Genomic DNA, 14,263 nt, shown 5'->3' with positions numbered 1-14,263 from the left:
TGGCAGTCGCTTCCGGGCTGTTGAAAAACGCAATTGCTCTAAAACAATGCAGAAAATTGTTTTGGCAAACGAAATTAAATCAAAAATTAATTTTGCACTTGTTATAAATACCGGTTTATACAAGTGAAAAGCTCAAACATGTTCTCAGAAAACATTCTGAGAAACTGGTTTCACAATAAACTATTATCTGAACAAACAAAGAACATTTGAGCTATTTTCATTTCTGCATGCATTTTTGGTCAAACTAGACAATTTGGTCGTAAAACATTTTTGATGCCAATTCCCACAAAAAAATGACGAATTTTTAAAAATTTAGCAGGAAACATAGCAAAAACAGTTGGTTCAAACAATTTGCCATCTCTTTTATCTTTAAATGTAAAACCAATGAGACTATCGTAAATCAATTTTGTAATATTCTTCGCGAAACTGGACCCAAATTTAATGAAAGTTAATAAAAACTTGAATAAAACAACGGAAGTTAGGCTAGCGCTCACAAAATTTAAAACATCCCTAAGCCCTTGAAAAAGCGAATAATAAAAAAGTTTTCAGTTCGAGATTCTGCGCTTGAACAGCTTTCTAATGATATCACTGGAAACCCTGTACAATGAATATATCGACAGGCAAAAATTGATTGGAAAAAAACAAGTTGAGCATATAGTTCCGCCCCACTAAAGTGGATTGAAACATTTTTTGGCTCACAGAATCGCCAGCAATTTTGGGGAAATTTTAATGGCTATGCCCTAGCACCCAATTTTTTGTCTGATTGCAATTTTTCGCTTGACTGATTTTTCGCATGACCTATTTGACTTTTCGTCCTCAAAAACGGGATAAACAAGGACAAGGAGCGCTCGGAGTGAATTAAGTGGACGAGCAGCTCGCTTAGAGCCGCACGCTTTACTAGTCTCTAAGTACGCAATTCATCAAAACTGTTCTGAGGAGATAATTTCAGGGTGTGAGGGGCGGTTTTTAGTCTTAAAAGATTGATCCCTTCAGTCACGCCAAGCCACCCCCTTCCGACACCTCCGTCCAACCTGCTCCAACCTGGCGGTTCGGACGCCCTTCTTGTCCAGCTCTCCCAGAATCCTAGCCCCCATATCGTTTGACCCCCCTCATCGCTTAATCCTCCACTCCGCTAACACCCCTAATGCTAGCATCCCTAAGCCGCAGCTCGCTGCTACTGAAGCCAACCGCTCGACTGTCGTATATGAGCAATTCGACCGACGCTAGTTGGTTATGTTCTTACATAACACGCTACTATGTAAAAGTAGTGCAAGTTATAAAATGGTGTTTCTTTATTAAATAGGGCTAATTTACAAAAATTTTAACAGAGCAATGTTCTGTTTTCGTAAAATGTCTGATTTGGTCACTTCACTATACAGAATTTTATATACCGAGGTAAAAAAAACCTGTATCACTAATATCTGTTTTTCCGATCTGTTTTCTCAAACCAAATTAAAAGCGTAGCGAGAAAATTTGCGTGCGTTCTTTTTTGTAGAGAAATTTGATTCCCCTTTTGTGGGTATCAAAAAAGCTTTTCATTTATTAAAGCATATTTAAACTTCAAGGGGTTGAAAAATAAAATATGAAAATATTTCACCGCGGATAAGCGTTGCAAATGCCAAAGTCCCATTATTTAAACAATTTCTCTAATTTTCTCTCTTTTTCCATTGCATTTTCGGCAACCAAATAAGCATTTTTTTCTACCTACCTGGGCGCTGCCTATAAAATAGCTTTCTAAACTAAAAATCTTTGCCTGATGCATATTTACAGCGGTTTTTAAACTTCAATCTCTTTTATCTTTAAATGTAAAACCAATGAGACTATCGTAAATCAATTTTGTAATATTGTTCGCGAAACTGGACCCAAATTTAAGGAAAGTTAATAAAAACTTGAATAAAACAACGGAAGTTAGGCTAGCGCTCACAAAATTTAAAACATCCCTAAGCCCTTGAAAAAGCGAATAATAAAAAAGTTTTCAGTTCGAGATTCTGCGCTTGAACAGCTTTCTAATGATATCACTCGAAACCCTGTACAATGAATATATCGACAGGCAAAAATTGATTGGAAAAAAACAAGTTGAGTATATAGTTCCGCCCCACTAAAATGGATTGAAACATTTTTTGGCTCACAGAATCGCCAGCAATTTTGGGGAAATTTTAATGGCTATGCCCTAGCACCCAATTTTTTGTCTGATTGCAATTTTTCGCTTGACTGATTTTTCGCATGACCTATTTGACTTTTCGTCCTCAAAAACGGGATAAACAAGGACAAGGAGCGCTCGGAGTGAATTAAGTGGACGAGCAGCTCGCTTAGAGCCGCACGCTTTACTAGTCTCTAAGTACGCAATTCATCAAAACTGTTCTGAGGAGATAATTTCAGGGTGTGAGGGGCGGTTCTTAGTCTTAAAAGATTGATCCCTTCAGTCACGCCAAGCCACCCCCTTCCGACACCTCCGTCCAACCTGCTCCAACCTGGCGGTTCGGACGCCCTTCTTGTCCAGCTCTCCCAGAATCCTAGCCCCCATATCGTTTGACCCCCCTCATCGGTTAATCCTCCACTCCGCTAACACCCCTAATGCTAGCATCCTTAAGCCGCAGCTCGCTGCTACTGAAGCCAACCGCTCGACTGTCGTATAAGAGCAATTCGACCGACGCTAGTTGGTTATGTTCTTACATAACACGCTACTATGTAAAAGTAGTGCAAGTTATAAAATGGTGTTTCTTTATTAAATAGGGCTAATTTACAAAAATTTTAACAGAGAAATGTTCTGTTTTCGTAAAATGTCTGATTTGGTCACTTCACTATACAGAATTTTATATACCGAGGTAAAAAAACCTGTATCACTAATATATGTTTTTCCGATCTGTTTTCTCAAACCAAATTAAAAGCGTAGCGAGAAAATTTGCGTGCGTTCTTTTTTGTAGAGAAATTTGATTCCCCTTTTGTGGGTATCAAAAAAGCTTTTCATTTATTAAAGCATATTTAAACTTCAAGGGGTTGAAAAATAAAATATGAAAATATTTCACCGCGGATAAGCGTTGCAAATGCCAAAGTCCCATTATTTAAACAATTTCTCTAATTTTCTCTCTTTTTCCATTGCATTTTCGGCAACCAAATAAGCATTTTTTTCTACCTACCTGGGCGCTGCCTATAAAATAGCTTTCTAAACTAAAAATCTTTGCCTGATGCATATTTACAGCGGTTTTAAACTTCAAAAGCCTACTTCTCTATTCTGATAACGTTCTACTTTGGAAAAATTATGATTAAAGGTTGCAGTAGTCTGCTCGTTGTTTTACTTCTATTCCTGTATTACATGTAGAATGACGCAAAAAAGAGTCCCTCGATTGTTTCCCTCAAGCAACATAAGCAATCCAATTCCGTTGAATCAAATTCATTTCGTTCTGGGTAGACCTTCCGTCAACTTCCCACCTGGAGTCTTCAAAACCAACACAAGTAATCACAACAAACTTTTTTTTATTGTTATCGGTCTAAAAATTTATGTTTTGTTTCGAGCAAATTTTTTTTTCGTCCGGAACGCGAAAACCGTTAAAATTTTCACACATATGCGCATTGCTCATTGAGTCACAACAGCTTGATCAAACAGCTGGACATTCAAAAAAAGGTAATTGAATTAAGTTTCTGAACTTGACCAGGATTAAAAAGTTTATCCAGGCAGCTTGAACCCAAATTCCAAACAACTTTCATTTATAGGACTGTTCTTTTTTACTATGTACGTCACTGAACTTTTAACACTTTACTTGTTTTTAACTAGATCCAAATAATCACAAATGAAGAAAAAAAGCAATTTCAAGATAGCCATTTTCATACAACTGAAAGCTTTAAAAATTGAATCAATGTTTTTTATTGTATTTCCCGAATTGAAAGAGGTAGCTATATTTAGTTCCTTCTCTATCCGGCTATGCACATAAAATATTGAAACCTTCAAGCCAGTTCAAAGCCTTTCTTTTTATTATTCCGTAATTTCTATTGATATAGATTATATACTGTCCTTGAAGCCCATTCGGTGGGAAAAAGAATTTAAAGGAAACTTAAAATCAAATCAGGATTTAATTAGAGCTAATTTATTACTTTTTACAGCCTCATCTTTGTTTTAGTCAACTCTAGTGCTCATTTCAGGTGTATAACTTATCGATTGAAAAAAATTATTAGTGAACAAGTAATGAAAATTCAAGAAACCGTGAAAAAACACCTGTTTGGCATTCGCCTAACTTTTACGCCTTTCAATTCTCGCCACTTTTGCTAAATAAAGTGTGACCATGAAAAAGTTGGCCCAATTGTGTCCGTCATTTTATAATACCAAAAATTTGTGAAAATTTATGTTACTCGAATATGCAACACTACGAAATTATTATTGATTGACACAGTCGCGGCAAAAGGTTTTTTAGTCAATTACACAGTTGTTCTGGTTATGCGATTGTCATCGAAACGAGAGTTGACTAAAAATACTACAAGTTTATCGCAAAAAACTATAGTTTCGTTGCGGAGTTACATAATTTCTTGATGGCGATAGCATCAGAGTGGTTAATACTCATTCTCGCAACATAGGTTTGTGGGCCTTTGAAGCCATTGTTACAAGGAGGCTCGTTAATGTGCGTTCGCACATGATTTTCCGACCCAAGCTCATCCATTTTTTGACTTGGACCAAATGAAGAGATAACAAAAATAGATGTGTGAGTTTAAAACAATTGTTACACAACCTAACTACTAATTGAATTACATAATGTCATGCTTCATTACAGCGCCAACGAGATCTGCCAATGGAGAGACTACGAGACAAAAACAAACAACAAAACTAGCAAAAACAAATTTCACGGCAAAAACTGAATATCTAAATTTCAAAGCACCTAGTAACAACGTCAAAATGCAGTCAGATAAAAACTTAACTGCACAAATTTGCTTTTTCCTAACTATACAGCAATAAGATTTCTTAATGAGACTAGGTAACAAGTCGACAAAGAAAACGAACAATGAAGCGCAATTCAAACATTAATCAACATTTTTTAAACCAAGAAACTCTAAAAGTCTTAAAGGTCATTAGCTTTTAAATATATAATCCTTGATAAATTACTAAAAAGTCATTGCAAAACAAAAATGAGCTTGTTGGTTTTTCTCTCTGGTCTTTCTAACCGTGTCTTTGGTTACACTAAGCCATAGAATTGGACTAAGGGTGCAGAAAACTTAAAAAATTTAAAAACGATTTGCGAAAATACAAACTATTACTACCATTAAAATCGTTAGCTATTATCTGAAAATTATATATTTTCAATTCAATTGTTAGTTGTTCTAATTTGGATGGAAGATTTCTATTGAGAGATTAAATGAGTTCACTTGGGCCACATTTGAAAACTATTGGGATCTGCTGTTACGAGGTTGGCTGAAAAAGAGAAGAAGAAGCACAACAATTGAATGCTCAAAAAACTTTTATAAAAACGCATATTTTCCAACAATCAAAACATCAGTGACAAATTATATTCGTGGATATGTTAATTTTGAAAAAAAGGAAATTAAATGGCGCCTCTCTTTGATAAAAATTTTAAACTTTAGCATGTAATTGAGGATTGACGAAATGATGTTACCCAAAGTATCTGTTTATAGCGAATAGTTTGAAAGTGTTATTGAGAGCGAATATTCGCTCTCAATAACACTTTAAAACTATTCGCTATAAATTGATACTTTGGGTAATATCATTTCGTCAATCCTCAATTACATGCTTATGAGGGCTGTCAGCAGTTTACCTCTACCTAAAGAACAAAAACTGGCAAAAACAATCCAGGAAAAAAATTGAGCGAGAAAAGTGTCGAACGCATTAAAAAATTAAAATTTTCAGTAAAACTTTTTTTGTTTTTAACTTTTTTTAACGGCAATGGTTTTACTCTTTTATGTCAATATAACTTCAAATAAATAACAAATATGAACAAATACATTAGAACCCCTAAATTGTTTAGAAAACTCGTGGTATCAATGCCATTAAAATCAATAGCTTTCAACAGAAGCCAGGAAATACGCTTTATTATGCCTCGATGAGACGATAAGTTTGTTTGCCATTCATAACCTATCAATCAGACCTAACAAGAAATTATTGACTATCAAAACAACAACAAAGACAGGCAAAAACCAAAAATTCAGTAGAAAAGTGCCAGAAGAAAAAGTCGAACCAATTTAAATCATAAGCTCTTCTCTGAATCTTATGTTTAGGATCCATTCAACTTCTTCACTATGGGAACTATTAGTATTTGGATAATGTGATAATGTTCAAAATGATTCAAAAATAAGAAAAACTACCTAAAAATTGAAAAAAAATTTGAAAACTCGTAGCATTGAAATTTTAAAACTAATAGGTAGAAGACAAAACCGCTAAACAAGGTAGTTTTGGTTGTAATAGAAAGGAAAAGGATCCTGTCAATACTGAGAGTGACTAACAATTCACAAAAAAAAAATTAGTATTGTTAATGTTCAAAAAAAAATTCCAAATTTTTTTAAAGCCTTGACAGCCATTAAAATCGAGAGCTTTCAACGGAAGTCAGTAAATACGCTCAAATATGCACCAATGGAAAAACAAAGATTTTTGTCATGCATAAGTAACCAATGAGACATCACAATAAGTTTTATGAATATGAAAACAATATCAAAAACCAAAAATTCCGTAGAAAAGTGCAAGAAAAAACTGTCGAAGCCATTTTAACCATACGCTTTCCTCTGAAAACTTCATCTGTGATCCACTGAATGTCTTCTCTAATCCTATGGGAGCTATGAATATCTGGATAATGTGATAAGATTCCAAAAGTAACCAATAATAAAAAAATCCAAACCATTTTTATAAAAAATTTTTGAAATCTTGTGTCATTGAAGTCATATAGCCATTAGTTAGAAGATGAAACCGCTAACCAGATTCAATTTCAACGTAGTAGGGGGGAAAAGGGTGCTGTCGTCACTGAGACTGACCTACAGTTCATGAAAAATTTTTTTTAATGTCTAAACAGCCTTTAGCTATCCACTCAAAGCACTAGATATGATCACTTAATGCTCATTAAGGAACATATTGCACCGTTAGTCAATGAGTTCATGCCATTGGACCACAAAAAATTAGTAAAACATCAAAAAGAAATTCCAAATTTTATTTGAAATCACGAAAACTTAGAGTCGAAGTCAAGAAAACGTGAGCAACTCGAAAACAATTTTTTTTGTTCATTGGGCTTCGTTTGACTGTAAAGGAGGTTTGTGATTAACGGAAACTTGATATCAAAAGTGACTAGTCTCTAGGTAACATAAAAAAACAAAAAATAGAAAAGTTTTTTTTTAAAAAAGCTCTCAAAAAGAAATCGAATTTCTTTTTGATAATGAACTTCCCTATGAGACCAGAACTAGTCTTTTTATCGCCATCAGTCTGTTAGAAACACAAAATTGGTTCATTTTATGGTGTGAAATTTATGGATATCCTAATTTGAAGAAAAATTACACTAAAAGTGAACAAAATCGTGCCAAATATCCCGTGGTCACACATGACTTCAATCCTCGATAATTCCTCGAAAAAAATGAATTTCAAAATTCTTTATAATTTCAAATTCTACGCTGGACGAGTTTTTTAATGATACCACTCATATTTCTCTACGATGAATATATCTATCGGCCAAAATTGTCTCAACAAAAAAAACCCATTTGAGTATATAGTTCCTCCCCCCCACAAGTGGGTTCGGAACAATAAACCATCTATAATGCGTTATCATTTAAGGGAACGTTTAACCAACTGAAACTGTTTCTTTAACTACTACCAACTTTAACAATTAAACTTCATTAAGTTTAACACGGGCAGAAAATTTACATAGCGACTGGATTTTTACAGCCATTTAAAGAAGTATTTTCTTTTTTACCTACGGTAATTTTTCATTGAATTCCTCTATTATTTGAATCTTGTATTTGATATTAAAAATGGCTGATTGAAAAAGTGAAACGTTATCTGTGGCATTGATTACTCTGTCAATTTTGATAGTTTTCACTGCATTCCCAACGTCATCGATTAATCAACTATGCAAAAGGTATTAGCTAAGTTTATTAAGCAACAAAACGCAAGAAAACAACAATGGAACTACAAATTAAGTTCGTTTTTTTTTCTTGATAAATTGATCGGTTGAGATAGAATCACAGGTGGGACGATCAATCTCGATTATAGGCCAGGCATTAAAAGTCAAGTTTTGCTGAATCCAGACTGAATTTCAGTCTAAACTCAAACAAAAGTTTTAGGATAACTTTCCGTTTTCTGAACACGTAATGAGGTTTCATCAAAAAGATTCACTTTTTTGTCTTAAAACTTGTCTTGAGAAATGTCTTAAAGTGTTTTGGTTTACAAAATGCAAAAATTAATTTGTTGTCTTCAAAATTTGCTGCAGTCGAACAAAGTCATCATTCAACATCGACTTCAATAAGACATCAATTATTCATGGCTCGAAGCCAAGTGTTCACGACTATTGAAGAGGTCGGAAAAGTGTTTCACGTTTTCCGGCTTTCTTTTCAAAGTTTCCGTTTTTCTACATAAGTACATATAAAACAGTAACAACACTCAAACGTAGATATACTCCCTATATAAACATGTGAAAAAATAGTGGAGCCGGTTTTGCATTGTTCATTTTCTCTAAATATTAATTGTTTCAGGTTTATTGTCCTTGACTGTACACTTTCGGTCCACCTATAAATATTCCATGAGATTCTGTCTATGTAGGGAACAGCATCTTGAGAAAAGGTTTTTCTAAATAAATTTGATATCAATAGAAGCAAATTTGATGTATTTTGATTTTATTGTCATTATTAGGAGAGTTTTTTGTAACAGATGTTCATTGGAATTCACTTTTTGAGACAATTTAATCATCTGGAATAAGAAACAGAAAAAAATATTACGTACGAAAAAAAATTGACGAAGAATTGATTGAAAAATTGTTTAAAGAACCATTTATTACCATAATTTTTTACCATTATTTATTTGAAAACAAGCGTGACATTACAATTCAGATGCTATGAGTGCAATAATGAATAGCTCCGCGTTTCCAAACTTTGAACCTTGAAAAATAAAGAATTCTAAATCTAATCTTCTTTGTATACGATCGCACGTTTTTCATCGCGACGCACAAATTTTCCTAATTTTACTGACTCTTTTGTTGAATTGTATCACTAATTAACTTGATTTGAAATAGCGTTATGTTACCTCTGGAAACTATTACTTTGGCTGTGCTGATCATCATGGCAGTACTTCCACCAGCAGCAATTAACCAACTATCCAGACGGTAATAATAATTATAAATAAAAAAGCGATGTAAATTCAATGTTGTTCTCTTAATCAATGTTCTTCAGCGCATTTGAATGAAACCTGATGAAGCTATGCAAATTCGATACATAATGTCTGTTCTATACCTATTTTCACTCAGATTTCACCCTAAACGCTCTGAATCGTTTCCAAGTACTAATACCAAACTCTTTACACAAACTCTACCTTTTATGGAGATTCTGTTATAATCAATTGTCCATTTCTTCCCCAGTTCATTAAGGATAGTTCTCTTACAAGATCTTGCAACAATATGCATGATCTTGCCAGATTCTTGCAAGGTTTTTTGAGATAACCATTCAAAATGCAAGACTCCTGCAATATGACGGTCTTTTAAGAACTAGCGGAAACATGCCTGAGCTGATGTAAGAGACTCTTTAGCTTCTGTGATGACCAGAGATCCGGAACGGACCTATTATCTAACCACCCGGGAAAAAAATCAAAGAACATAAAACTGCTAAGGCTAACAAAAGATTTGGGTGTTTTGCAAGTTTCTTATAAGGTAAGTGTTCGGATCTTGAACATTGAAACATAAGCGCCCATTGCAGTATTCTTGCAAGATTTTGCAAGAAAAGCGTTATTTGTAGGTATCTTGCAAAAATGTTGCAGGATAGCCAAGCATGCTCGTCTTAGGTTGTACCCGTAGTCTCTTAATAAATTATTTTGACATAAATCTCAGAGTTAGTATACGGAAAATTTTAACTTTGAGCAATGAGAGATCTTCTAACTTTAAGAAACTGAAAATGAGAACAAAAATTTGCCACTCTGGAAAATTATGCAGAATAATTTTGAATCGATTAATCAAAACCACTTCTCAAATTGAAGCCGTCACATAAATTAGGAAACGCAAAGCGCGTCGGTCAATTTGCAGCCGTAGACCTCTTTGCTCTCAGACAACTTGACGAACCAAATAAATGACTGTTCTACGAACAATACCACACTGTGAAAAATATTAGATTTTAACGACTAATACAATGAGGGCGAAATGCCGCCTCTGAAAGATCGGATTGAAATGTTAGCGCAGCAATTTTTCAAGGCAGTTACCAGAGGCACAGTGCCAATGACCAGGTTTCCTTACCAATCTGTTTTTGTTCCCTGAGACCGAACTGAAAAGACGTGTACGCGTACCGCGTAATGTGTCATGCAAACAATGAAAAACTAAAAACCATTGGAAAACAAACGTGCGCATATATCAAACTACTATGTTGCCAAACTACTCCCTTTATTGCTCGTATACATTTGAGAGTAGGATTCTATTCCGTGGTAAATTCCTCCTCGAGTAAGATTTATATTGCTTCCAAAATTGAAAAACAGCTCCAATAAAACAGATAAATTTGATTTAAATTTTCACTCTTGTTCAAACCTCGGTTAATGATGATTCAATTTATACACGCAACAATTGTTTATTTAGAATAAGCGTCAAGAAAATGCGCATGTCTCTCCTAAAAAACTGCTGATGAGCTGAAAAAGGCTGATCTATTCGTATATACTATTGAGCTTAAAGTTCCCGTTTTTTGTGCGCTTAATTTGAATTAATTACTAAAAGCAATATCCTCTTTAATTGCTCTGTAGAAGTTTAGGACTTGTTTTGAAAACTTCTTTTTCTTTATGTTTTTAAGGTTCATACTTTTCGATGACGTACAGATGGGCTGCAACCTTATTGGCTCAGAGCTTGCATCATTTGTATTGCGTACTCGAAAGAGTTGTAGTGCTAAATGCTTGATTACACCTTCTTGCAAGTCATACAGTTTCTGTAACAGCGTTTGTCAACTGAAATTTCGAGGAGTTCATGAAGTCGACATCTCGGACGACAATATCTGGTTGAAAGACTCCAATTGCGTCTATGTTGGTATGCGGAAAGAGACATCACCAGAATGTGTTCAACTTGGGAGCTTTGTGGATATTAAAAACGATTTTTTGGTTCCAAACATTTGTCAGATTAATCATAAGAGAGTCGACTGTCAAACTGGACCCCCGAGCTATACAGTCATTGACACGCCTACAGAATGGAAGAGATTCACAGAATACGATTACGTGAGATTTTGCTCTTTTTAACTAGTATATTTGCACTCTCGCACTCAAAATGCCAATTAGACAGAAATGAAAGATAAGATAATTATTAGAATCTGGGCGGGTTTTCCGTTTGTGCCCCGATCTCCTCGCCCCTCCCAGTGCGCTGTGCCCCCCCCCCACCTCAGTTCTACAGATCACGTGTCATTATATAGTAAATCATTATGTACGTCCTATAAGTTGCAGAGGGCAGATCACTAACTGAAACGGAAAAGATCCTGGTATCTGGTCTGTTTTGACTAGTCTGTTTAGTACTTTTTGCTGGTTAGCACTTAAATTTCCGCTCATATTTCAGCTCGTATGAAAGTTTGGTATCTGAAATGAAATAGATTGAAAACTGAAAGTTTTGAGGCTGAATGAACTTGTTTTGCGGTGAAACAGTGACCAATTTTTGGAGTCACTCACTTCTAATAGTCATAAAACGCATAGCCTCCCACCCCAATTCCCGCAAATAAACCATAATGAGGGGCTATGATTTCGTTTGGGGATATAATGGGAAAGACTGGCAAAATCTGTTTGATGGCAAAATCTGGGGTCTTTCTCATTATACCCCCCCCCCCTCAGCTTAGTGGTCAGATAACCTATAGCCCCCCCCCCCCCCCCCCAGCTTAGTGCTCAAACAACCTATACCCCCCCCCCCAGCTTAGTGGTCAGATAACCTATAGCCCCCCCCCCCATTCATGGTATACATGCCATAATGGGGACTATAATTTCGTGGAGGGGGGGGGGGCTATAATGGGAAAGACCGCCCAAATTCTGTTTTCGAATTATGTGTTATTTCTCACCCATTTCCCACCAGGTACTGGAAAATCTTCACGGTGGGAGAAATGAATGCCAGGCTGTACAAATCGAGGAGTGGTTTGTGTGGGTATCCACGGAAATGACTTTTCCTGATGCGCAAGATTACTGCGAATCTATCGGCGGCCAGATATTTGGCGACATTAACGGCACGGCACAGCAATTTGATTTCTTGTACCATAAACAAAACGGACAGAACTTCTGGCTCGGAATTACGGATAGAGATGTACCCGACGTGTATAAGAGCTTGAATGGAATCGACGTCACAAGTTATTTAAAGTGGGCTTGGCAGGGTACTGGTTTTGACGAACCTTCGAGGTTGCCGGAGGAATTTTGTATATGTGCTTGCATGGCGTCCCCTCCATACGCTCCCGCGGGATCCTATCAATGGTTTCATGATGCTGGTTGTACTCTCAAATTTCGGTTTCCATGTATTTTAGTCTAGATGAGCAACAAAACATTTCAATGCTTTTCAATATCTACCTTGAGATTATGCGAGGATTTGCAAACTGAAAAATTATTGATGCAAAAAGTTTTGTCATTTAATCAATAACACACCTCAATAAAAATTTTGTCATTTTTGATTAAGCAAAAAATTTATCTCTGCTGAATTTTTTAAGGAAAATAGCAGTTTTAAACACGTTTACCAGAATCCAATGCCCTAAAAATTGGAAAGTTTGGAAGTTTGCTAAATATTTTGTGTTCACCGCCCCCAAGATCAGCCATAAAATTAGCCAAATATTCATTTAGCGTTTGTGGTTAAATAGATCTTTTGAAATTATCTGCTGCACAAATTATTGACAGTAAAGAGTTTGGAGCAGTTTATGTTGCGGAGGAGGGGGGGGGGGGTTGAAACAAACTAAAAAAACATAGCAGGACAAGTCCTGAATAACAATCCAAAGAACTGACTTAACCAATGACCCTACGACGATTATTTTACAGCTACATAAATCTAAGAGAGTCAACAAGGCCTCTGATCCTACATGCGCAGAAATGAAGAAGAAAAGAAAACAAAAATAATTTGACAGTTTCATTTCACAGATTTGGCGCTTTAAAAAATAACTGCAACCGAACCCCTTAACCAAACTTATGAAAAATTTAAAAGATAGCACCACAACAATAACACTCAAGACAAAAACTCAACCTTTTTCCCGAAGAGCAGGCGTCGAAATCTCAAAATAATTGCTGAGAACTCAAGCGGCTAATTTGATTCATCGATCTAATCATAAGAAACCGATGACAACTGCCAAAATAATAATGAAACTTTTGAGAAAAAAATTTTTGATGACGAAAAGTGTACAGTTAAGGAAATAGTTAAAAACAGAAACATTTAAATCGTGATTAATTGGTGATAAATTCGTAAAGTATGGGCATCCTTAGCAACTGATGAGAATTGTCGTTATGAAGACTAAGAGATGAGAAAACAAATTAAGCAAAAAACCCTCGACACCTAATAAATTCGATAACCTATTCGATAAAGTAAAACAAATACTCTTATAACACAAATAGTGTCAAAGTCTTGGAAACGAGTAGCAATAAACTTAAACAACTAATTAGGTTCATTTATTATAACTTAAAAGAAGCCAATAATAATGTCATTATTTATAATGGGTGATGAGACAACCGAGATTGTATTAAAAAAAGTGTGCAGGGGCAAAAAAATTTCAAAAATATTTACTGACTTTAAATAGCGTTAATGTAAAAGGCATTAGCTGACCTTTGACGACTTTGATCAGTTGCAAACAAGCACCAATAGAAAGCCTATTTATCATTTTATCAGCACTCAGAAAATAAACACTGAATACTGCAGTCAAAATGCCGAACGCAGAAAAATTTCAAAAAGCCTCTAAAAACCAAGATAGAAGCTGACTTAACAAATGACCTAACGACAATTATTTTACAGCAACATCAATCTGAGAGAGCCAACAGAGCCTACTGATCCAACTTGCGCAGAATTGAAGAAAAAAAACAGAAAAAATTAGGCATTTTCTTTTCCCAGATTTGGTACTTTAAGAAATAACTGCAACCCAAAACCCTTAGCCAACACATATCATGAAAAATTTA

At 35.3% G+C, this 14,263-nt stretch overlaps 1 protein-coding gene across 1 annotated transcript; it reads left to right on the top strand.

Annotated features, from left to right (window-relative positions):
* Positions 1-9,209: 9,209 nt before the first annotated feature.
* On the top strand, positions 9,210-12,741 carry LOC142340253 (uncharacterized). Its single transcript, XM_075390805.1, has 3 exons — positions 9,210-9,293; positions 10,951-11,365; positions 12,201-12,741. The coding sequence occupies exons 1-3, from the start codon at positions 9,250-9,252 to the stop codon at positions 12,642-12,644; spliced, it is 903 nt and encodes a 300-aa protein (XP_075246920.1). The 5' UTR covers positions 9,210-9,249; the 3' UTR covers positions 12,645-12,741.
* Positions 12,742-14,263: the final 1,522 nt, after the last annotated feature.

This window comes from Convolutriloba macropyga, chromosome 5, assembly GCF_964194025.1.
Source record: "Convolutriloba macropyga chromosome 5, txConMacr16.3, whole genome shotgun sequence".
NCBI lineage: Eukaryota > Metazoa > Xenacoelomorpha > Acoela > Convolutidae > Convolutriloba > Convolutriloba macropyga.
Note: the sequence above shows the minus strand (reverse complement) of the source record. Positions and strands in the feature narration are given on the sequence as shown.

What these genes read in the sequence shown, in the direction of transcription:
- LOC142340253 (XM_075390805.1), top strand. Translation starts at nt 9,250, where the DNA reads ATGGCAGTACTTCCACCAGCAGCAATTAACCAACTATCCAGACG. An exon ending in ATTAACCAACTATCCAGACG is followed by an intron (nt 9,294 to 10,950) that starts GTAATAATAATT and finishes TATGTTTTTAAG; the next exon opens with GTTCATACTTTTCGATGACG. An exon ending in GATTCACAGAATACGATTAC is followed by an intron (nt 11,366 to 12,200) that starts GTGAGATTTTGC and finishes ATTTCCCACCAG; the next exon opens with GTACTGGAAAATCTTCACGG.